At 40.7% G+C, this 26,136-nt stretch overlaps 1 protein-coding gene across 4 annotated transcripts in view; it reads left to right on the top strand.

The window, feature by feature from the left end:
* The first annotated feature begins 5,300 nt into the window (after positions 1–5,300).
* The window catches only part of ttyh2 (tweety family member 2), a 46,955-nt gene continuing 26,119 nt past the window's right edge, over positions 5,301–26,136 (top strand). Inside the window, exon 1 of one of the 4 annotated variants that reach the window (XM_088323809.1) lies at positions 5,301–5,709. In XM_088323809.1, coding sequence (XP_088179935.1) covers positions 5,581–5,709 — 129 coding nt within the window. In that variant the 5' untranslated portion in view covers positions 5,301–5,580. The remainder of the gene's footprint in view (positions 5,710–26,136) is intronic. The other 3 variants (XM_088323811.1, XM_088323810.1, XM_088323812.1) reach the window with 3 other exon arrangements.

Here is a 26,136-nt window from a genome sequence, read left to right as displayed (position 1 = left end):
TCTTGATTGGGGAAATTGAAATTCAGCAGCGTTATATAATAGATTAAGGGAATTGAAAATGTCATGAAAAGTTGAGAACATCTCTGTAAAGACTAGATTTGCTGCTTACTCAATGTCGAATACAGTGTATTAATGCAGCCTCTAATTCAATCCATAATTGGTGAACAGTACACTCCTGGGGTGGAATGGCTTTTCAGATGCTACTTTTTAATGTTAAAAGGTTGGCATGTATGCTCCTCAAACACGGCACTCCACTATTAATCCCATACACATTACTTTCATGGTTTCTTAACCACCATGGTTGTTGTATGGGGCACCACTGTGGTCTGTCTTTGGCACCAAGTACAGCCTGGCAGCCCTCATCCCTCTCAAGGCTGTTCTTTAGGTGGAGGGGTTTGCCTGCAAATAAAACTGCTGGTACTGGTTACCAATAGCAGAGACGGCATCTTCACCCGGTCGCGGTCGATTTTCTAGGTATTGTCATCCTGCTCTGGATCTTGGCCATACTGGTACTAGGTCTTGAATCACTGGGGAGACGCATACAATCCTCAGCAAAAAAAGTATGGAATCTTTAGTCTTGGACAGGTGCAATGAGATTTTATTCTGTAGAACAAACACCAGTAAAAAGCATGGAATATTCTTTTAAAAGTGCAACTCCTTGGCGTTTAGCGAAAAAAAAACTTTGGGGGGCAGTAAATACTACTTTAATTTTTTTGGTTTGAACAAATTTATTGACACTAAAACAGAAAACAATCATGACAATATCAACAGCAATTAAGCACATTCACAATATTATATTCCAATATTACGTTTTTAACAGCAAACACAAAGTGAGGTTTGAACAAACCTTCTCGAAAATCAAACATATTCACAATTTCATTATATAACATCTTTGTTAGTGTCAATAGATCCGTCCAGGCCAAAGTCGATTGTCCTCGGTCTGAACAAATCCACCGACACCAACAGCAGCAAAACACAGCCATCAAGCATATTCACAATTTTTTTATATTTGACAATATGACGTGACGATATGACGTTTTAACATTTTTTCCTGACATTTTCAACATCAATTAAACAATTTCAGAGTTATTTTCTTTTAACAGTAGTTAACCAGCGTGTAAAAGGCAATACTATTGTGCAAGGGCATAGCTCTGCCATCCCACCCTCCCAAGCAGCATTCTTCCAGTCCTCTGTGTGGGTCCTTTCCCTTCTGCGTGGGTCCTCTCCCTTCTGGGTTCCACAACCCAGGCCGTTGCTGCCGGGACTCCCACAGTGTAGCTCCGGCTCCCCCCTCCGGGTGGGTACAGACGAGTCTTCTTTATGGCTGCGTCCTAGGCCCGCCGCTCGCAGATTGTATGGTATCTGCAGCCATTTGGAGCACAGCCACGGGGGGGATCTGCCTGCACCTCCATACCAGCAAGCACAGGGGAGGGGGTGGAATCATGAGAAATGGATACTTTGCTGTGAACATCCATCTGTTGTCTGCACCACTTATCCTCAGTAGGGGTGCTGGAGCCCAGCCATCTTCGGGCAGGGGACACCCTGAACTTGTTGCCAGCCAGTCACAAGACACACGGAGACTGACAACTCCCTCGCTCATTCACACCTAGGGACAATTTGGAACGGCTAATTCACCTGACACGCCAAACAATTATCAAAGTCAAAAGATACTAGATTACGTTGTCCAAGGTAAGGTCTTCAAGTAACACAAAAGCGATATCTAGAAGAAAAGCTAACAATTAGCTCGAGTAGTAGCTTCGCAAAAAAAACACCAAAGGAAAAAAAAATACTCAGAATAAAGTGGTATAATCTTTTGTTCCAAAATACGAACAAACTACATCTACCAGCCAAGTGAATATAAGACAAGAGTGGCTGTGAGTCCCACAGCATCATTTCCAAACAGAAGAGCAGCTTCAGCGACACAGACTGCTGTCACAGTCTTGTTCCACGGGCAGACTGAAGAGATCATTTCTTCCTCACGCCATGAAGCTATTTAACTCCACCCTGGGGAGTAAAAGCCCACATTAAACCCCACCCCCACATTTTCATATTACCCTATTCTTTTTCCAGTGTATTTTACGTAGCACAATTTAAATACTCTATATCAACACATTATATTGGGTATTTTTGTATTCTATATCTTTTATTTTATTTTTCAACACAAGGATACTGCTGGATGTGTGAATTTCCCTACGGGGATGAATCAAGTATCTAGCTATATCAATGGATTCAAAGTTATTTGACGGGAAGGAAGCAATATGTGACAATGGGAGAGTTGTCATCTGAATACTTCTGTTGTGGAGCACCACAGGGTTCTATCCTGGGTCCAAAGTTATTAAATTTATAAATGATATTTTTAATGTTTCAAAACTATTAAAATTAGTAATATTTGTAGACGACACTAACATTTTCTATTCAAATGATAACTATATTGATTCGGTAACCTGCAGTAATCGTGAATTAATTAACCTAAAAGTTAACCTAAAATGGATGGTGCTGCAATAGACATTGTATCAGAAATAAAGTTTTTAGGGGTCATAATAGACACTAAATTAAGTTGGAAAACATATCAGACACATACAAACTAAGGTATCTAAAAGCATTTCAATAATCAATAAAGCCAAATTCCTTCTTAAAATATAATGCATTGTAGCCTAGATGGTAGGGCGCCCGCTTTGAGACTGGGAGGTCGCTGGTTCGCGCCTCGGCCGAGTCATACTTAAGACTTATAACATTGGTAGAATGGCGGCGCCCTCTGTTGGCTGCGGCTGCATCGACATGCTACAACGGGTCAGGTGTATCGACATTTCGTTCTGTGTACATTGTTACAAAGAATGACAATACAAAGGAAATTATTATTATTATATTGTTCCCTAGTTCTACCATATTTAACATATTGTGCAGAAGTCTGGGGCAATAATTACAAAAGTTGACTACAGCCCCTTTTTATCCTTCAAAAACGTGCATTAAGAACCATACACATGGTAGGATATCGGGATCATACTAATATTTTATTCATGCAGTCCAAATTATACCAGCTCAGTAGCCTAGATGGTAAGGCGCCCGCTTTGAGACTGGGAGGTCGGTGGTTCGCGCCCCGGCCGAGTCATTCCTAAGACTTAAAAAGTGGTCGGCGGCGCCCTCTGTTGGCTGCGGCTGCATCGGCTCGCTACAACGGGTCAGGTGCAATCGACATTTCGTTCTGTGTACATTGTTACACAGAATGACAATACAAGGAAATTATTATTATTATTAAAATTGGATGATTTAATAAATGTTTTCACTTCACAACTTTTATTTAAGGTCAACAAAAACATGGTGCCAGATTATCATTGGTGCCGCAGTGACAAAGATTGGTGTATAAAATATGTGATTATTGTAATTATTATAATTATTGATATCTGACCTATGCAATAAGTATATCCATGAGATTTTGTTATATTAGACACAAGAAGAGACGAGGATTTGTAAAATGTATTTAATAGGGAAGATAAAGGGGTAGTAAAAATGAGCGTCTGCTTCTGACTACCCCTTTTCGAACATGTTATGTAACATGATTTTGTTGTTGATTCATTACTTTTGTCCTGTTTTTATTTTAATGCTCGAAAAAAAGTTTTCATTCATTCATTCATCCTATCTATCTATCTATCTATCTATCTATCTATCTATCTATCTATCTATCTATCTATCTATCTATCTATCTATCTATCTATCTATCTATCTATCTATCTATCTATCTATCTATCTATCTATCTATCTATCTATCTATCTATCTATCTATCTATCTAATAGGGAAGCACGTGGCTAATAACATGGCTAACAATAGCAGTCAGAAAACAATGCTAAAAACATGAGTTGAATAAAAGAAAGTGGAAAAATATTTTCTCCAAATGAGCAAGGACCCAAAATATTTCTCCGTGGTAGTATCTCCAAGTCGCAGACCTATTGGGAGCTTAGCGCATTTCCTTTTCAATACAGTATTCAAAACACATAGCGAGTTTTGGTGGCAAGACTGCAGACAAATATGGCGGCAACTTCTAGACAGGTATTCCACGAGGTAAGAGAAATACACATTTTAATCAAGATTGTCATTGGTATGATAGTTCGTGTATTTTTAGTTAGTATTCAAATCATTTTTTAATAAATTAAAGTTTTTTGTACCACTGGGAGGCACAAATATTACATACTGTCCCTTTAAAAAATATATATCTTAATGGATATTTACTATACCTTAGACAAAAGTAGTACTATTTTATATTAAGATTTTTATTTGGGGTACCTGTGGTTCGTAAAGTATTAGCTAATTACCGTACGTTTCTATCTCCCAATGTACGGCAATTTCATTTTACGGTTCTCCACCTCAGAACGGATTATTGTATCCCGGGGGTCTAATGCAGGGGTAAGGAATCTATGGCTCGGGAGCCATATATGGCTCTTTTCATGAGTACGCAGGGCTCCGAAATAAAATGTAACTATTGCACATCTCTCTGTGGCGTTCCAAAGTCAAGTGATTTCATCCCGATTTTGGTCCATATAAAGCCGAAGCAACTTAATGCAGAAGTTCGATAAGAAACCATTTAAACTGATAAATAAAAACGCTGGCAAACGACTTTGATTGGGTGAGCAGTACAAGTGGGCGGATCACTGCACACAGCGCAAGGCACTTCCTTCTCTCTCTCGCTCAGTGCAGTCTACACCAAAAGTGAATAGGACGATATGCTTATCCTTTGCAGTAATTTGTGACATTTTTACAAAAGAACTTTGCATGCACATTGTTTTGAAACCGTTATTAAGGACAAATTTCATTGAAAAAAATTGCCTCAACACTTTTGAATTAAGGTGGAAGACAAATTGTAAATGGCATATTTACATTGATTTGGGACACATGATTTGGCATTATTAACATTTCATACATTTGATTAAATCATCAAATGACACACTGTGAAATAAAATCTGCTGAGGAATTAGCTTTTGTCTAGAGAGAGTGTTTGGCAGTTTCTTCAATTTTGTCTGAAAATATACGATGTGGTTTTCTCAATTTCTTTTTTAAAACATTTTTTGCTTTTATGGTTCTTTGGGTCAAAAAGGTTCCTGACCCCTGCTCTAATGTAATGATTTCTCTGAATATTTTTTATTTTTATACTTGGCCACCAGATAGCAGCAAAGCTATTTTAACAGAACAGCGACTTTTGTAGTTTCGTTAGCTGGCCACCAGATAGCAACAGAGTCACTCGTCACATCAGTTTTCTCCGATGATCCTTAAACGTATCATAACGACCTCGCGCTGGTCCACGCAGACCCTCATTAGCGTCACGTGTCTCCCATCAGCGCGTGGACGCGCACCCTAAAACTCGCACGAGCGTTCGCCATCACCCCTCCCCTCCCCCTTCTTGTCAAGTGTGGGCTTCAACCGGCTTGGAACATTGTTTCGTGTTTTCGCGTGGAGTGGGTGCGCGTTGGGGTTTCTCGCCAATAATGAATTCGTCCTCATCGGCGCCTTTGTCTCACCCGAGACGGGTCTAAGGAGGCGGTTTCAACTTTTCTTGGTTCGGACTTCTCGGAGCTTCTGTCCGGGCCGGGATGTCTTCGTCACGCGTGGATTACATCGCTCCGTGGTGGACTTATTGGTTGCACAGTTTCCCCCACGTCAATTTGAGGTTGCAGCCCGTGGACAGCAGCTTCAAGCCCGAAGACTCAAACTACCAGCAGGTTAGTGGAGCGTCAGGAACACCTGCCCACGTGGTCTTAATTGGAAACCCAAACACTGTCCACACTAAACCAGGTTTGGAATCGAATTCAAACCCTATGTTGATGCCCTTATTTTGAATCATAAGTCTTTAAGTCATTTCTTGAACCCCCCCCAAAACACCATGTCCACACTAGATTCGAAATCTAATCCTCGAAACCCTAATTTTGAATCTTAAATCCTTGATTGAATACCTGGACCCAGACCAAAAACCCTGTCCCTTCTAATATGGGTTATAAACCAAATTCTATCCCTCGTTGATGTTTTAATTCAGGGGTCTTCGACCTTGGTATTGGGGTTAAATAGACCTACTTAACCATTTAAAAATGAATAATTTCACCAGAAAGTCACAATGTCCCAGGACTGATGAGCTGTTTTCAGAACAGGTCTGCTGGCACCTTAGCTGTCCTTGAGGGGACCCTGTTCCCTTTGGGCACCATGTTGGAAACCCCTGCTTTAATTATTTATCTTAACACCTTCATTTGATATTTCAAACTCTTATTAAAAAAACAAAACCTATCGAAGTGTATTTTTAATGCCTGTTTTTCAATTTTAAAACCCTACACCCTAATAAAATACTCTAACCATAAAATTAGAACCACATTTTTCCTGCCTAATTATGAATCTCTAAACCCTAACTAAAAATCTCAAACCCTTGTTGAAAAAAAACACTAAATTTAGAACCATATTTTTGAAGGCTAACATAAAAAACATTGACGCTTAATTTCAAAGTTCAATACGCTTATTTTAAATCTCAATCCCTTATAAAAAACCCTAACCTAAATTTGAACCAGTATTTTTGAAAACAGACGCCTCATAATCAACGTCTAATTTTGAATCTCAAACCCTTGTTGAAAACCTTACTCATGATTTAAAACCCTCACCTAAATTTAGCACAGTATTTTGAAAGCAAGACCCAAAACAGTGTTCATACCCTACCTTTGTTTTCAAACCCCAACCCAAATTAAAAACAATATTCAGCCTTAAAGTTTGACCTGCAGAGAATAAACAAATGTAAATTTACAATCCGGATCCGTGTTGCAAATTCCAATTCGAAACCCTAACCATGATTTAACCACCCACTCCTTCATACCTTACCCTTTGCTTTGAAATCCTAACCCATGTTTACCAATAATCTCAAATCTTAACTTGAAGAAAAACAAATGGGTATGAACCAAATTTCTAACTTTCAATTTGAAACCCTAACCAACATTGAAGACCCCCCTTAACCTCCAACACTACTTCATACCCTCAATTTAGAAACTTTAACCCAAGCTTAAAACCCTACTTACCCTCAAAGTTTAACATGTACCTAAACATACTAAAGTTGAACCCCTAAACCAGACTTTGATCTTAAAACCATAATTTGAAACCCAAACACTTTGAGAAAATTCCCGTACTTTGTCTTGAAATTCGACCTTTGAGACCAAATTCTGACCTAAATAAAATGTAAACTTTGCATTAAGATTTTTATATCACATTCGGCAATTTAGACCTTGAAACCCTACTCCAAACTTAAAGCCCACTGTTCATGAATCATTTTCTGTTCCTAATATTTCGTCCAAACAGTCACAATCCACAATGTGACGTTTTGTTTATTTGCCAACGCTGTGCACCATGTGAGCGTTAGGTTAGCGTTATTGTATTTTGTGGGACTCGACGAGCGCTCACAATTGAATTTTGGGCGACAAAATTGCAGCGTGAGCTGAACGTCGTCGGGGCGGGAAAAAATCTCGTTGAATTTCATCTTACTTCTCATCTAGTTAACTTCCAACAATGAAACTGATTATCTTAGCATTGCCGTTAATGAGCAAGGCATGATCCGTCAGAATGTCATCGGTAGTGCTGAATGTAGTTATTCTTTCCTTATTTTAGGAAATACCGTAGTCTGTCACATCGTTTGGAGTTATGTCACCATTCATAGATAGCGATTACCGTAAATTCCGGACTATAAGCAGCTACTTTTTTCCCAAACGTTCAACCCTGCGGCTTATTCAGTGATGCGGCCAATTTATGTATTTTTTCTAACGGCCGCCAGCGGCGCTCGAGTACAAAAGGTAACATTTAGACCGGTGGAATATATGCTCCGAGGAAGACAGCAACTTCTTAGCTTGTGCACAAATTAAATTAGCGTAGAAATATCCTCACCATGCAAATTGCAAAAAGAAAGGCACATGACGCAGCTTTCAAGCTAAATGCAATCGAGCAGTCCGATAAAGAAGGAAACGGAGCTACTGCACGTAAACTTTACTTTGCGAGCGTGTTGCTAGCGTGTTTTTGAATAAGGGAGCGTGGGACGACGTCTATATGACATGGTCTCTTTCCCATATTGGGGAAGACGACTTTGATGACGTCAGTTATAAGGAGGAAGATGAGGACGGTTTACCGTGATTACTACAAGTACGGTATGTTTTTTTTTTAACAGACCCGTTTACTGTGTCGCGAGCGTGTTGCTAGTAGCGTTTTGCTACCCTTCACAGGCACGGTTTGGGATGAAAGTTATAATATTATTATTAAAGCTTTGAAAACTCTCTCGGTGTACGGTCTTTCTTTGTAAAGATGTGTAACCATGTATAATATGTATTTGCAACTGTATATTTTTGTAATGTATTTATTTTATAGACTTATTCTGATATGTTTTCCACGGGCGAATCAAAAAGAAGGGGCGAAAACAACTGGGGCTGACGGGAAGTGGAGTAAAGGTGAGTGTTTGTGGACGCAGCGGACAATAGTGGATAGATATTTTTCCCACCCTTACCTTTGGAAATATACATTTTTTTCCCTTGGATTATTTTCAACGGGACCCGGACTCTGCATGTCTGCATCAAACTTTAAGTACCGGTATCATTTTCCGTTCATTTTGCCGGCTGTGGCTTTTGGACTGTGTACTTTATTTTCAGTTACACTCAAAGTCATGTTTGGGTTGAATTTGTGATTGTGTTACATGTTTTAATGTGGGCGCATGCGGCTTATATACAGGTGCGCCTTGTGTAAGTACAAAAGCGGTTATCCTCTTAAAATGTGGTGGGTGCGGCTTATAATCAGGTGCGCTCTATAGTTCGGAATTTACGGTATGAATACAGTGTTTACCAAAAAAGGCAAATGTGGGCTGCATCACAGTCGACTCTATGAGCCGGCTCTTGGAAGTGGGAGCCAGCTACCCACCAATTTAGAGCCGGTTCCATTCGAGACGCTATTTTTCTCTTCAGATTATAAAAAAGGTTAAAATTGTTTGGTATTTTATCTTTTTCTTTGTAGGTTTATAAATATTTTAATGTATGTTTCCTGTGTTTTTCAGTGTTTTGAGTGTTAATTTTCCTTTTCTCCCCTTTTTAAGTCATTCATGATAATACATACTAAATGGTAATAAATAAAATAAACAACCCCAAGAGCCATTTGGAGCTAAAAAATCTGGTTGTCTAAAAAGAGTTGGAAGTCCCATCTATACAACAGACCATTTGAGTGAATTTATCAAACTTACTTTATATTGTTTACTGCTGGGGCGGCATTAGGTAGAGCGCTCGTCTTGGGATGAAGAGATCATAGCAGGTAGTTGCCTTGCATGGCTGACGCTGCTATCGGTTAGTTAGTGTGTAAAAGGGAAAAGTGTGAAGCACATTGTAAAGCGCTTTGAGAGGTCTTCGTTGACTTGAAAAGCGCTATATAAATGCAGACCATTTACATTCTTAGCTGTGGTTAGCTAAACAGCTAGGTAGCTAATGCCTTATAACCCATTTAAACAAACAAAGCATAAGTTAACAAATGCTAGTTTGTTTTATAACTAAAAAGCCATAGTATTCTAACACATTTAATAGCCATCTCTGGGTGTTTAAATTGTTGACCAGCATGCTAAATAGCAAGACGATGGAAACAGTCATGTTCATTGTTTTAGCATGACAAATGGCGTAATTTTTAACTGCAGTCAATAGTCACGGTTTCACATCAACAAACTCAATTTTTGCTGTGTAGCGCTAAATAATCCTTTTATCTCATCTCATCTCATCAGCTACACCGCTTATCCTCAGTACGGTCGCGGGGGTGCTGGAGCCCATCCCAGCAAGCAGTGGGCAGGGGACACCCTGAACTGGTTGCCAGCCAATCGCAGGGCACACAGGGAAAGACAACTCGCTCGCTCATTCACACCTAGGGACAATTTGGACCGGACAATTCACCTGAAATGCATGTTTTTGGAATGTGGGAGGAAACCGGAGTGCCCGGAGGAAACCCACGCAAGCACAGGGAGAACATACAAACTCCGCACAGGAAGTCTGGAGCTGGATTTGAACCCACGCAGGAGGTTCCCAAGACATGAACTGTGCCGCACATGCGCTAGCCACTGCGCCGCCGTGCTGCCCCTAATCCTTTCATATAGAAGCTTATTAAATAATCCATGTACACAGTTGAGAGACTTTATTTTGAAAAGCTACCGAACAAACTCTAAAACCTCCCAAAAGGCCAGCAAGGCACCCAGAGAAATTTGGGTGGGAGGAGCTATACACAGAGCGCCAACACTCCCTTATGTCTCTTGCCCAGCGTTGTCTGCGCTGAAGCTAAATGTGGGTATTCTCGTTTCCAGAATTTTGTGACATTTTTACAAAAGACCTTTGTTCGCTTCTTAACACCATTATTTATGACGAAAACAATTGTCAAAAATGCGAAGTAACTACGGGGGGAGACAAATTTTCAGTGCTAGAGTACATTTATATGGGACATGGGCTTTGGCATTACAGACCCTGCCGACCTACGAACGAGTTTGGTTCCGGACGATCGTTCGTAAGTTGAATCTGTTCGTAAGTTGCTTTAGTGCTATATTTTGTATGTTTAAGGTTTGAACAAGTATGTTTAAGGCTTGTATAAGTAGCCTGTATTGTTTTGTACTACAAAATAAACATTTCATAAAATAATATACTCTATAAAAATAAAGTTGAGTTTAACTTTTGAAAGATGCGCTTCAAGAGGTCCTCCTCCGTGGTATAAAGTGGCCCAAAAAAAGCATTCCGACCATTTTCTCAACTGCATCAAGCTTTCTGATTCCACTTTCGTTTCAAAAGAAACGGCTCACCTCTTTAAACTTTACACCAACCATTTTGAATGGATGCACGAGATATTAAACAATAAAAACGTCAAAGTTCTTAGCGCGCTAGCGATACAGTACACGTGGTTATGATTACACACGAACCAGGAAGTAGAAGCCGGATTTCATCTTCGGGGTGGATGCTGGGTGAGCTCTCACAGCGCCACACGGCGGAAAGAAACACTATAGCACTGTCCTCTACTAGAAAAAGGCGCACACAATAGAAAATATAACTTACAGCAATGTCCGGATATTTTTCGACATCCCGAAAAAAAAGTTCATATCTACCGTTTTGTGTAAGTCGACTGGTTGTAAGTAGGGGAGCGTCTGTATTATGCTTTCATAGATTTGATCAAATCATCAAAATAAAACTCACTGAAGAATAAGCCGGCGAGTGGGTTTAGTGGTTTTGTTTTAAAATATATAGTGTGTCTAGTATAGCATAGTCTCAACATGTGGCCCACGTGCTGAGCGCGAGGCCGCAGAACGGGCCTGCCCGGCCGCGCCTTGCGGCCGTCTGGAGGCAGTAGAAAAGAGCGTGAATTATCGATCAGTTCCTCTTTATATATGGACCAGGAACGCTTGACCAGATCATGACTCTATTGGCGTGGTCTTAGACATATGATACTCACAGTATTGGGTCATTGAAGATGCTAAACTTGTTACCAAAGCTAAAGAAGTGAGAAATTTGCGAAATGTTCTGTACTTGAGAATGCCCCTCCTACCGACATAATTGCGTACTAGAACATTATTTTATCAATACATACCCTTGGATGTTTTGATTACATTCAAAACATGTTATCAGATTTTGTTATTCTACATGGTGAATTGGTACGTTCTGGAACTGTCCTAAAGGGGACACAGTCGTTCCATCCATTCCAAAGTTCTGAGTTATTTGAAAGTCAATTTTGTGCTGGGCTTGATTGCTCCAGTCTCCCCTTTTGGTGAGGGAGGCAGTTCCTCACGTTGCGGCCTTCAGCACAACTTGCAACAGTCCAGCACGGAAGTCAGCTTGGGGTGTCTCTCCTAGGTACCCTTTGCAACTGTCCCGCAGTGAAATCCTCTTGGGGTGCCTTTCCTCGGCACCGCTTGCAACAGTTCCACTGGGAAGTCCTCTTTGGGTGCCTTTCCTACTCACCGCTTGCAACAGTTCCGCTAGGAAGTCACCTGGGGGTGCATCCTTAGGGGGAGCTTGCAGTGCTCCACCAGGAATGTCTCGCAGGGAAGTCCTTTTGGGGTGTCTCTCCTAGGCACAGCTTTCGGTAATCCACCAGAAAAGTCTCACAGAAGTACTTTTGGTTGCTCTTTGTTAAAGCTCGCTGGCATTCGTTGGGGAAGTCCTTTGAGTTGCTTTTCTTACTCACAGCTTGGAGACAGTCATCTGGGCAGAAGCAGTGTACCTTAAGGTTACAAACAAACAACATGCTGATGGTTTTTCCCACCCCCCCATTTTATTGCTAACAGGGTCACTCCTAAGTGGTGTGTGTTTTTAGACTATTTTGAGGCTAAGGTTCAGCGCAAAGGTGTGGTAAGGATGGGAGCAGGGAATTACCAACGGGAACGACTAAGCCCACACATTAAGTCTACACTAAGCAAACTACCACAACCCGAGTCATAAACGAGAAGGCTTTCTAACAGACACAGCCTATGCTTGACACTGACCAGGTGCTTCAGATCATCATCGACTGGTTTTGTAGCGGGTGTGACGGGGTGGGGGACAAAATCTGATAAATGGTGACTGGTTGCGAGTATAGCTGGGTCACCTGCCTGTTTGCTTTTCAAGTTAGCTATTTCTATCTTTGAAATTCACGTGACAAGGGCAATCCGGGACGGTCCCGACTCATCAAGGGTAGCCAAAGCTGCCCTTCTCAATGTGGTCTGGCAGCGCGTGAGGACGAGAACATCCTTGGTGGGCATAGTTTTCCTAAGTCTCTCAAGTGCACAATGGGGACCCAAGGGTCAATTCCCCTTGATGTTGCACCCCACCGACTGCTAAGTGATGGTGAGGTCTTTAGGAATCTTGTTTGGGTGTCAGGTTCTTGTGGTTGGGTGACTAGGTTGTTTCCCAGACCTAGACCTCGGGAAAGGGACCCACTAGGTTGTGTTTCGGGGAGAGGCACTGAGCGTCCGGACATGTTCCAGTTCCCTTTTTGCCCGCGCGAGTTCCCATAATTTTCATTTTTTTTTTTTTTTTTTTTGCTGGTCTTCTGTAGCCCTGAGCTCCTCTGATTCCATGCGACCCCATTGAGCACGTTTTGCGTGAAGATCCTTGATGTCAGCATAGTGTTGAGCCTTCAAAATTTCATTTTGATGTCGGAGACGCTCTGCTTCTGAGACCGTAGTCAACTGTACCTTGGTTAGGTGAAGCTCACTTTCCATTGAGGGGCGCTCAGCCAATTCAGCGTTTTCCTATTTCAATTGGTTAATGGTTGCAGAAGCGTCTTTTAAGAGTTTCGCTTGGGTCTGCTTCTCACTTTCAGCTGAGGTGAGGGCGTCACACAAATCTCGTTTACTTAGAGAGGGCTCTGAGTCATCATCTGACTCAAGTCGCCGTCTTCAAAGGCAGCGAGTGCTAAGCGGGCTTTTTCACCCTCTTCTTTAGAGTGGACACGTTTTCTTTGTGTCTCGTTTGATTGCGCAGCAAGTTTTTCATTGAAATTTGTCAGATCAAGAAGCCAGTGTTTCATACAGGCTTCCTCGTCTGCACTCAATTGTAAATACGCAATAAGGTTGAAGGTAAGCCCTCCGAGTATTTATTGATCAGTGATTTATCTTTTAAGGGTTTGTTCGTTGCTTCGCTCATAAACTGTGCGATATTGTGATTTAAGGAGTCTGTGTCGGCTCATTGAATTGTTTCGGCATAGTCCGGTAACCTTTTAAAGGTTATCTGTTGGACCAGTTGTGAAAGTGTTTCCAAATTCTCAGCCTCTGCAGATGATCCCCTCGGATTGCAAGAAAAATAAACACGAAGCCTGGTAAACGAATCCAAAAAAAAAAAAAAAATCTAATAAATTAAAAGGGAAAACAATTGAAATAATATTAACAAAATAAAAAAAGAATGATAAAACTTAAATAACTAAAAAAAACAATGACAAGTTGACTATGGGAAGGAACCTAAAATTGAAGTATGGAAAACCCACAGAGTGGATGTTAATCAGAAGCTTGCGTTAAATCAGCTTAATGCAAAACTGAAATGGGTCTTATCTTTTTTTAAATTTTTTTAGGCAAAGCCAATTGAGTTTCTAATCCCAGTTATCACTGTTTTATTAATTATCGTCCTATCAATAAACTGTTCAGATGATTTGAAGATACGACAGGCCCAGCAAATTTAAATAAAGTTGTTTTTTTAATAATTAATGCTAGCCTTAAAGATAAGTAAACCAGACTTAATGGAAAAACTCAAAAGCTTAAAAAGAATTATAACATAGGAGAAAAGAAGAAAAATAAATGAATAATAATTGAATCCCTAATCGAGTTGAGAAATGATTAGGCTACTTTAAATAAACTACAATTAAAAGAGCATAAAACCAAGCAAATTAGATAAAATAAAATGGGTTAAAAACAAAAAATGCAAGCTAATTCGACGCGTTGAGCTTGTACAAAAATTGCGTTTCAGAACTAGCTAAGCTATTTGCCTCTGATTGGCACGCTTGCCTAAGCTAAGCTAATTAGCTATTTAGGCTGCAACTAATACCATTAGATGTCGCGATACGACAATAGCTATTAATGTACTGATGCTCTCGTTAGCGATCAGTAACAGCCCTGAGCTAAACCGGGTTAGCCACCCCTGTGCGGGGAAAGTGTGCTAAATAAAATTAGCAGTCCCTAAGATGATACCGATCGATTTCTGATTTCACACTAACACGAGTCGAACGATCTCGCTTTAGTAGTAATGCTATGATATGCAGACTTCGAACATCACGCTAAGGGTAGCGAATTGTGTTGAGCCAATGCTAGGCTCATGCCAGAGCTAAGTTAGCATAACATTAGCATAGGCTGCAGGGCCTTTAAAAGTGCGGGAGATAGCTACCCGTCTCTACTGTCATGATCCCTCAACATAGAACGCCATGTGATGCTACAAGTAGGTGTTTGCTACAAAGGGAAGTTGAATCCTTTCGGGTTTGAACAATTTATTGACACTTCCAACAGCAATTAAACACTGAAACCGTCCTCTTACTTGTTGTTGCGGAAAGATTTGGTCTCGTGCTCCGTAGAGTCTCAACGTTTGGCCCACGTACTGAGCGCAAAGCGGGCCGCCCAATCGCGCCACAGGCCGTCATGCAGTGGAAAAGAGTGATCTATCAATCAGTTCCTCTAATTATTTGGACCAGGGACACTAGACCAGATCATGCCTCTGTGGGCGTGGTCTTAGAAATCGGATCATGCCTCTGTGGGCGTGGTCTTAGAAATCGGATCATGCCTCTGTGGGCGTGGTCTTAGATATCTGATCATGCCTCTGTGGGCGTGGTCCCAGATATCCGATACTCATAGTATCGGGTCATTGAAGTTGCTTAACTTGTAAGAAAGAAGTGAGAAATTTGCGTTCCGTACTTGAGAATGCCCCTCCAAACGACATAATTACGTGCGGTGGGAACATTATTTTATCAATACATAGCCTTGGATTTTTTAATTACATTCAAAACATGTCATCAGATTTCCTCATGGTATATTTTAAACGCATCGATCTGGGGCATTTTAAAAACAAAATCAAGAAGCTAGATCTATGATCAATATTTGCCCTTCTATTCTTAGCATTGTAAGTGACATTCATTGTTATTGTAACACGTGAAATGCATAACAAAATCAGCATTAGTCTCTGGTACCGTGACTAAAAATATATTGATGAGATAAAATGAAGCTTTTTCGTATGCCATCTATATCACTGGTTGTCCAGTGGTTAGAATTTCGTGCTCTCACCGCAGTGACCTGGATTCTATTCCTGTTGCAAGATTTTATACCCATTTCTAATAAAAAATTAGGGGTGCATGTTGTACACCATTAAATATGGTCCATCTATAAATATCCTATTTCTTCATGGTACAAGTTCATAATACTCTGGTGGGACCAATTAAGACCTGGTGGCCCACCAGAATCTTCCTATGGTATGGAAAAGACTGCACGTGTGAGCAAAGAGAGGCGGTGATAATGTTTGTTTGGGATCGAAGTTCACGTATCCCTTAACCGCACGGGTCGTCGGGGCACCAATGAGGACGCAACTCTGGACAGCTTTTCCTATTGCTGACAGTTCCTGGCTTGTTCTTGGGTCGTGGCAAGGTTGGCACCAGTCCATTCCTTTACGTTATCGGCCTAGTTTTTTTTTCGTTTTTTCTCTCCTCCTGCCCCCTTGGACTGTGCCCTGGAGAATGATCTTGGTCATTCCTGATGATCCATTGACGTGACCATACCACTGAAGTTTCTGTCCGCGCACAGTTGACAACAGTTCTTCGTAGAGTCCAATGTGCCCTCTGAGGATGTTGCGCACCACTTCGTTTGTCACCTGGGCTAAGTAGCTGATTTTTTTTCCCCAAAATCGCGCAGCCCTAATTGCTATTTTCAGACCTGTAATGCATTTTGTTAATGTGTTTTTAAATTAGTTTTATTTATTTATGTATTCACAAGAAAACATACTTCTGTGCTTCTGTTTTGATTTTTAGGAGAACTTCAACATAATGAAATGCAATTTTACCTCGAAATTATGTCCTTAGAGACTGAACGTATACGACTAACAAAAAAAATCTAGATCCACAAATAAAAAAAGAATTGTAGTTGAATAGTCCTTAATTGTCATCATTCAAAAATACAACTAAATTGGAGGGTTTCCCCTTTCAGTGTAAGAAAATGATTTGGAGAGAGCCTGGCTAGTTACACACTAGCGTCAGACCCGGTCTTTGTAAACAATCATATACAAGAGTCCCAAATGTAGCAATTTGGTCGCTCAGTTTTCATGTGAAATTAATCTTGCGTTGTTGGCAAGCCACGTATGGCAATGATGGCTTAAGAGTTGTTAGCCTAGCTGTTAGCTTTCCCTTCCGACGCCGCGTCAGTCAATTCCCGGACACGAGAAATATCCAGGGAGCACCCACTTCTCTGACTTTCCTCAGAGTCCTACTTAATTCATGAATTTATTTTCAATATGACGAACTGCTAAAGCTATGAGCTACGGCGTTTGTTTTGGTGGCCATTCGTGCAAGGCCTGTTTGACTGACTAGCAGTTTACACCAGCCTATATCTCGTGCACACACGTCTTAAACTTTGCCTCGCCTTTATTGGTTGGTGCCATTAAAACCTGCTTCTGATTGTCCGGCGTTGTTAAACCACAAAATGTGACAATTCTTGTTGACCAAACACTCAATCACTTGAATAACAAACTGGACCTATAAATCCTTGGGAAAACCGCAGTGTTTTGCGGTTACACTATCGCACTACGTCACATCACAGTACCGATTAGATTTCTGGTAATCGTGCAGCCGTAGTAGCTGATGCCTTGAAGTTTCCTGTAGCATAGCATCTCCATGGCCTAGATTTTCTTTTCCTCTTTGATTTGACTGCTACTGCACTGTTTTTTTGTTTGTTTTCTGTCTTCACCCCCCCTAAAATAGGAAAGAGTCAAGATATGACTTCCATCTTTCACAGGCTGTCAGGTAAGTTACCCTAGATGTGATAAATGCCCCAAAAAGCTGACTTTACACTTTTTTACCCCCATTGCAGGACTTTTGTCTCAATCTGGACTCAATCTTACTCTTTTGGGTTTTTTTCATTCTCATGTGCCAATTACCCTACCAAAGATGGTTTTGCATCTCAACGTGGGTGATGGTTCAATGGCACACAACCATTAGAGTTCTTTATTGTCTTCGTCATTGACAAGGAGAAAAACGACACGCTAGCCCTTCCACTACCCGAGGCAAAACCATCAAAACGCTCTTCTCAAGTGATGGGGGTTGGGTTATTTTTTTCCCTACTCCTTTTGTTGCCGAACTCCCTTATCCTAATTCACCCCACTTGACCTCTTTGGGTCACCCAGCTCTGAATTCCCAGAAGAATTTTCGACTTTGTTCGGAAAAGTGCCTCTCCAATCGGAAAGTTATATTTAAATTTAGTCTGGTGGCTTGAAGGTCTTGCTCAGTGTTCCTCCCCCTAATGGCATCCCAGCTGCGAACAGGGCCCAGTCGAGCGCACTGTGTTGGAAAAAAAACCTTGTATCGTCCCCCCCTCCCTGAGGCATCGGGCAGAGCATCACTAAAGATGACAAGGGGGGGGTTCTGATGACTGGAGGAAGGGCGTGGGGGGTGCTTCTTGCCTGTAGTGCATTTGTCACTCACTTCTAGCTGTCTTTTTACGTCTTCAGTGTTTTCACAGGAAGCCATGATGATGTCATTATGCACTTCTCAGATACGATTACTTATACCGGAGGAAATCTTGGACGGTGAAATAAAAACTTAATGAAATCTAGAGGCAGAGTACTAAACTACTCGTTTAAAGAACAGTTATATAGACTACCTCGAGAAATGTTTTATATTAAAGCGGACCCCTGGGATACAGCATCCCCGATTTATGACGTTTTTACTTTCCTGTGTGGGATATCGTGACATCGGCTTACGACGTTTTCACTGGACTGTTTGGGATCGGACCTTTTTTTTCACCCCCCTCTGGATACAGCGACCCCACCTTACAAGGTTTTCTGTTTACAGCATGGGGCAAGATGTTGTTTCGGCCCCTCAGGATACAGACACCTCGCCTTTATAAGGCTTTTACTTTCCTTCGGTTTATGGTGTGGGACACGGTGACCCTGCCTTACGATGTTTTCATTTAACCGTGTTCTATCAGATGTTTTTTCAGTCCTTCAGGATCCTGTACCGGATACGAGGACTTCGCTTTGAGACGTTTTCACTTTATGATGTGGGATAAGGTGTTTTTTGGCCCCTCGGTTACGTTGACCCTGTCTTATGACGTCTTCATTTAACAGTGTGGCGTAAGCTGTCTCTAGCTTCTTGGCTTACGGCCACCCCACGTTATGACGTTCTCCCTTTATGGAGAGGAATACGTTTTTTCTGCCGCGTTTAGATGCAAACACCCCGCCTCACAACGTTTTACTTTTGTGGGATAAGATAGGGTTTTTTTCGTTCCGTTGGGGTGAAGTGTTGCCACATTACATTTAAATTTTTAATTTTGCAAAAATATGTTTTTCAGCCCCTTAGGATACGATGGCCTCGCCTTATAACATGAAAAAGGATGTTTTTTCTCCTACCTTGTGATATGCCCACCCCGCCTTATGTTTTCACTTTACAGTGTGGGATAAGATTTTTTTTGGCACCTCGGGATATGGTGACCCGACCTTAGGACGTTTTCATTTTAAGGTGTGGAATAAAAATTTTTTTTTTTCACCCCTCGGGATATAATACAGGTAAGATTGGGCCTAAAAAACCAAGCCCGACCTTGCCAGGCCCATGGGTATAAAAAGCCCTAACCATAAACCAGCCATAACCCTACTGAAGTGCGCACTTGATTTGAGGGACCGAGCCAGAAGTAAACCCAAACCTGCATTTCGGTGCCGAAAAGCACTTTTTGGGTAAAGTATGTTCGGCGCCAAGGTGCAGCTTGGGGTTTACATTGGGCTCAATCCCTCAAATTTGGTGTGTGTACTTCGGCGCAGAAGTACTCGCTAGGCCAAAGTGCATGCGCCGAAAGTGTGCATCAAAGTATGTTACTCAAGTACTGTTACTTCAGAACAACATTACTCAAGTAGAAGTAAAAAGTAGTCATCCTAAAACAAGTAAAAGTAAGCGGTCTGAACAGCATGCATATGCCCGGGTTTGGGCCCAAGAGCTTACCTATACGGTGACCCCGCCTTAAGACTTAATCACTTTATTGTATGGGTTAAGAGGGTTTTAAAGCCCCTTTAGATGAGGTATCACCATATTGCTACATTTTGATTTCAAAGTATTGAGATGTCTTTTGGCCCCTGTGTCCGCAGTTGACCCTGCCTTTCGACCTTTTCACTTTACAGTAGGATAAGAGGTATTTTCAACTCATCTGGATCAGGTGACCCTGCCTTGCAGCGTTTTTATTTTACAGTGTGGAATAAGATGTTTTTCGGGGCTTTTGGGATACGGAGACATCGCCTTACAGGTTTTCACTTTACGGTGTGGGACAATATATTTTTTGCCTCCAAGGTATAGGGGTTGACCCCCGCCTTAGGGTATTTTCACTTTCCAATGTGGAATAAAATGTTTAAGGAGGCATCCACCTACTACTCTACTCAACCAGCTCAAGTCATATCACCCAGAGTTCAATACAATTTCGAGTTTATTGAATTTTTACTGTGCCTAGCTACAAAAATAGGGCGGGGGGAAATTAAGCGTAAAAAAGCTCTTAAACATTGCAAAATTGTAATGGATATTTTTTTCATATTTTACTATACAATTTGTTATTTTACACTTATTTATAGGCGGATGCCTCCTATTTTTTCAGATTTTTTTAAGCTCTTACATTTTCAGTATTTAACTACCAATGAATAGGAAATAGAAATAAGAAAACAAAAATGGTAAAATGAAACGAGGAAACCAATATTTAAACTGGGAAAATTTATTTTATTAGGGTAATATTCTTATATTTTTATTTCATTTTGCTATTTGTCCCTGAAACTGTTAACCTCGAGATTTTGTATTTATAGCTACAAAAAAATAAGAGAAAAAAAGTATAGAAAAATAACAAAAATTGTAAAAGAAAAATAAAGTAATGAGTATTATTGTTGTACTATTGTTTTTCTTATTATATCATGGTTGGTTAGTTGGATGCCTTGACCACATGGGTCATAAGGGCACCATTTCCTGTGTGTACCGCCTAGTGGCGCCCACCCCTCTCCAGGCCAACATATTTTAATATACAATTTTTAGTATTATTTTACTATTTTTCACCCACAAAAGTTGAACCTTGACATTTGACAGTTTTTGGCTACAAAAATTAGAAAAAAATATAGACAAGTCATCAAAAATATTTATACGAAACAAAGAAAAAAAAAAAACTTAAACCACGCGTAATTATCCTAGTATTATTTTTCTTTTACCACACATTTGAGTATTATTTGACTATATTTCTCAATTTTTGCAATTTTTTAAAACTAAAAATGTAAATAAAAATGTGTACATATAAGAAAAATTGGTTAAATAAACAAAAATGACTTCATGCCCAAGTAATATGTGAAACATAATACTTTAAATGGGCCTGCCTAATAATACTGTAAAGACGGCTAACTGTCATAATGCACTCCCACTGAATGGAATTTGGGGAATTTCCCTTCCTAAAAAAATATATAGAAAAGGGGAATTCCACTGCCTGTTCCGTGACCCGCGAACCATTTAGCGCCTGTCACATTGAGGAAACATCACCATCCACACCTGCTGCGTTGCTCTTGCCATCGCGCATTTAGCGCTGGCGTCGGCCCGATTTCTCGTGCAAGCCGAAGATGTGGGAAATATGATTTTTACAGACTCAAAATACAGCATTTGGTTACTTGCTAGAAAGGGTATGAAAAGCAGATGATATGCTTCTAGTTGTTTTGTCCTTTTAATTTGATTTTTAGGCAGCAGACTAGTCAGGACTGGACTTTAAAGGAAATGTTTTTGGTGCGAAAATATCTTGAATTGAATTCATGCAGCAACCTGTCGAGGCAGCCATACTATTCGAATCAGTAATTCCCTTGACCATTGTGGCCTCTTAACACATTTATAAAATATCTCGATTCAAAATGTTGTTGCCGAAGTTTCCTTTGTACTGCTGCCCGTTTCTAGGTAGGAAACTAGTTGAGTCAGGAGTTCATGTAGCTACCCATTTTCACAATATTATCATTTAAGACATTTGCAAAATGTCTTGTTAAAATACTTCCTGCTAGGTTCTTATCGTAGCGCGTTTAGGCAAGAAACTAGTTGAGTCAGACGTTCATGTGGCCACTTGGTCATCAAGAACTTTTCTTTCCAGATATTTATAAAATACAGTCTACAACCAAATTGATTTTTCCGAAGTTGACCTTCTTTTAGGTTCTTAACACAACCTGTTCAGGCAGGAAAATAAGTGTTATTCATTGCATTTAGACCACCTTGGTGATAAAAAAGGTTGCCTTACAAAAGTACAATAAAGTTACTAGTGTGAGCTCAGTTCATGATTGGTTGGTGACAACTTCCTATGTCGAAATATTGAATGAATAAAAAAAATAGCCACGTGGCTTTAAAATTCAGATGCAGAATTTTTTTTTTTTTGATTTAACAGAAATTGCCATTAAGAAGGTACATCAGGAATTTCATGTCGTTTCTTAATTTCCTCATGTTGAGGTTTTTGAGTTTTCCTTGCCCTCGTGTAGGTTTTAGATCAGGGGATGGTGTAATAAGCTTGTAAGAGTCTGTTGTCTGTGCACCCCTTTGAGACTTCTTGTGATTAAGGGCTATAAAAATGACTTGACTAATATTTTGTCCTTAAGTATTTACTTTCTGTTCCTCAGGCATTAGGCAGCCCATTTAGGCAGCAATTAAGTTGGATCACAGGATTATTGTGCCATATCTCAGTAGTGATGTATTAGGTAACATTCACAACTAGAATATTTTTGGGCGTTCAACCTTTTTGTTTACATTCTGTTGTACTTCAAATGACAGCCTTTTTGGCAATAAAATAGTCGCGTTTGAAGATGGGGTATTTTTCGTATCCATTTTGAAATTTTTAGGCGGCTGACTCCTATTATTGTTTCTAATCCTACAGCAGCCCATTTAGGCAGGAAACAAGTTACATCCAAGGATAATTCTGCCATCTTATTCGAAATGTTCACAGTGAAAATATTTTTAACATTAAACCTTTTTGTTTTCATCCCTATTTACTTCCCAATGACAGCCCATTGGCAACAAACTAGACAGGTCTGAAGATGATTTTGGGGTTATAATCGTACTTTTCATCTATTATCTGAACCACTTATCCTCAGTAGGGTCGCTAGGGGTTCTGGAGCCCAGCTATCTTCAGGCAGTGGGCAGGGGACACCCCGAACTGGTTGCCAGCCAGTCGCAGGGCACACGGGGACAGACGGTTCGCTCGCTCATTCACACCTAGGGGCAATTTGGACCGGACGATTCACCTGACATGCATGTTTTTGGAATGTGGGGGGAAAACTGAGTGCCCGGAGGAAACCCGCGCAAGCACGGGGATAACATGGAGGTTCGATCTCATGACCTCAGAACCGTGCTGCACACGTGCTAACCACTGCGCCACCGTGCTGAACCCCGTACTTTTCATATTTATTTTTAATTTTTTAGGCGGATGATGCATATTATTGACCGTTTAGACAGGAAACAAGTTGGATCCAAGGATTATTTTGCCATATCTTATTCGAAATGATTACAATGAAAATATTTTTTTTTACATTAAACCTTTTGTTTACATCCATTCTTCCCAATAACAGCCCAATTGGCAACAAATTAGTCAGGGCTAAAGATGGTTTTTGGGCTATTTTGCGACTAGAAATACTAGGGTTCTTATTTTTTAAGGTTGTCACGCATTTGATGTATATTATTGCTGTTGATGATTCGGACCTTCCAGCAGCCCGTTTAGGCAAACGAGTGGCCGGTGCGTGTCTCTTATTCCGCATCCTTCCCTTCCCTTTCCTTCGGGTGGCTGCTGCATTATTTACAACCCCATCTTTTTTTCCAGGGACCATGCCATCGCAAAGAAAGTGTGCAAAGGCACTGAGTTTTGGTGGAAAATAAGGTTTTTTTTTTGTTTGTTTTTTTTGTTCTTCCTTCTCCCGGACAACGACCAAGAGGATATAAAGTATTCTTTTGACAGCTGAGATCAGCTCCGTCTACTTCCTTTGCGTCCCTCCCAGGGAATCACAAGACGGCCATTGAAACAGGCCCGTCACATGCTGCTTCGTTCAAATAGACGCCGACGGTTCCCTCTTTTCACTTGGTAGGCTGTGCGTTGGCATGGTGACTGCGTTTAACCCGGACTTCTCCCACACTGATGTTTTTTTTCCCCCCGTCCCACATTCTCTTCAGGCTGCACCAGTTTATTTGAAAAGATAAAGAAAAATTCCAACTGTGGCCTCAAAATGTATCATCAAACTCCAGATCAAACTTAAAAAACCTAGTTTGAATAAAAATTAACCTTAATTCAAACTGCGAGTAATCTGAAAACTGAGCTGAATAGAATATTTATTTTAAATGTAGAATCTTAATCTTGAAAGCCTAACTGAGTGTTTTATTTTAAACCCTTACCACTCCTTAGTAACTCAACCAAGGACCCCACAAAAGATTTCCCTGGGCCAATTTGACCCGGAGAATTTATTAAAACACAAATTTGATTGCATTTACAGAAAAATACAAACAAGTAAACCCGTTTTTGTTTTGTTTTTTACCATTTTTAATTTTTTTGCACAACTGGTTTAGCTGCCAGCACGGCGGCTGTGTGATTGTCAGAGTTTATAAAGATATAAACTCTTTGCTGGCGGAATTATTCAGATAAAAACAACCATCGAGTTTTGACCTCCCTCGCGAATGAAGCGAGCATGGCCCAGTCGCCATCTTCCCAGGTTGCCCGGGCCGCACTGACTACATCCGGTCAGTTGGCGTGGTTTATTGAGAAGTCACACATAAACAGGAAAGGAAGTCACATATGAGTGTCATACAACGAAATTAGACTGAAAACGTAGAAATAGACTGATCTTTGAAACATGACTGTGTGTGTGTGATGAAGATTACTTGTATATTAGGAATATAAAAACAGGTTAATTTCATAGCATGGGAGTCTGAGAAATACACAATCAAAAATAGCTAACTTTACAGTGATCCAGGGTTAGATTCCAGCCTCCCCGTGTGGAGTTTTCATGTTCTCCCTGTGCCTGTGTTTGTTTTCTCCGGGCACTCTGGTTTCCTCCCACATTACAAAAACATGCATGTTAGGTTAATTGGCCAGTCCAAATTGTCCCTAGGTGTGAATGAGCGAGTGAGTTGTCCGTTTCTGTGTGACCTGTGACTGGCTGGCAACAGCTCGGGGTGTTCCCTACCCAATTCCCAAAGATCGCTGGGATGGGCTCCAACCCCTCCCGTGACCCTAGTTGGGTATAGGCAGAGCAGAAAATGGATGGATGGATGGATGGATGATCTACCGAAGTCTGTTTGACTCTCAGCAGTTATGAAAACAAAGTCCAAAACAATACAAGAAATGTGAAAATAAGGTTTTACGCTCCACATAAATAAAAGGTTTCCCCGGGTCAATTTGCATTTCAGGTAAAAACAAAAATGAGCAAGGTTCTATCCCAAAATTCTTGTTTAAAGGGTTTACCCTGGTAAATTTGACCCACATCAGTTGTTAAAAGGTAAAATGGAATACAATTCAAGAGACAACAGGAAACAAGATTTTAACCTCCAAATACTTCGACAAAGAGGATTCTCTCAAATAGCCCCAAGAAATTTTTTAAAACACAAACTCCAAGGCATTGGCTCGCAACCAGTTCAGGGTGTCCCCTACCCACTGCCCGATGATTGCTGGGATGGGCTCCAGCACCCCCGCGACCCTACTGAGGATAAGCGGTGCAGCTAAATGAGATGAGAAACTCCAAGGCAATTCAGGTTTAAAAAAAAGAACTCCGCAAGGTTTTACCCTAAAGTTCTTGTGAAAAGCTTTAAACCAGGTCAATTTAACCCCAAAAAGTTATCAAAACGCAGCCACTTATTCGAAACTCAAGGTAAGATCCCAAAAAACCCAAGTCCGAGCCCAACTATGACATTTTGGGTCTGGCCTAAAATGTCCATCATAATGTTTGGGTTCCGGCTTCTCTCTTCCTGACTTTTTAGTTAACCACCCGTCTTCTTTTTTTGTCTCTTCTGAAGAAAGGGGACTGAAAATGAAACGAACAACAATGACTGATGGATAATTTTTTTTAAAAAGTCAGCAAGCGAGAAGACCTCATCCTCACTAATAAAATTTGAACATTTAGGTTTGCTTCGGGCTCGGTCCCACAAATTCATTTAATCTGTCGAGTTCGGGCTAATCCGGGTTTTTATACCCGCTGTCATGGGTCAAATTAGGCCATATTTTTTAGGCCCGATCTTACCTCCAATGCCACCCGATTCAACAAAATTAAGTAAACCATAAAAAGGCATTACACTCTCAACACTTCCACAAAGGGTTTCCCTCGGTTTATTTGACCCATATCAGGTATTCAAACACAAATTCCAAACCAATTCATTCAAAATTAAGACCACAAAAAGGTTTTGATCTAAAAATATTTCCACACAGGGTTTCCCTGAGTCCATTTGACCCGCATTATAAGACAATCACC

The sequence above is a fragment of the Urocampus carinirostris genome, chromosome 19 (assembly GCF_059441175.1).
Source record: "Urocampus carinirostris isolate Australia breed hairy pipefish chromosome 19, RoL_Ucar_1.0, whole genome shotgun sequence".
Taxonomy (NCBI): Eukaryota; Metazoa; Chordata; class Actinopteri; order Syngnathiformes; family Syngnathidae; genus Urocampus; species Urocampus carinirostris.
Note: the sequence above shows the minus strand (reverse complement) of the source record. Positions and strands in the feature narration are given on the sequence as shown.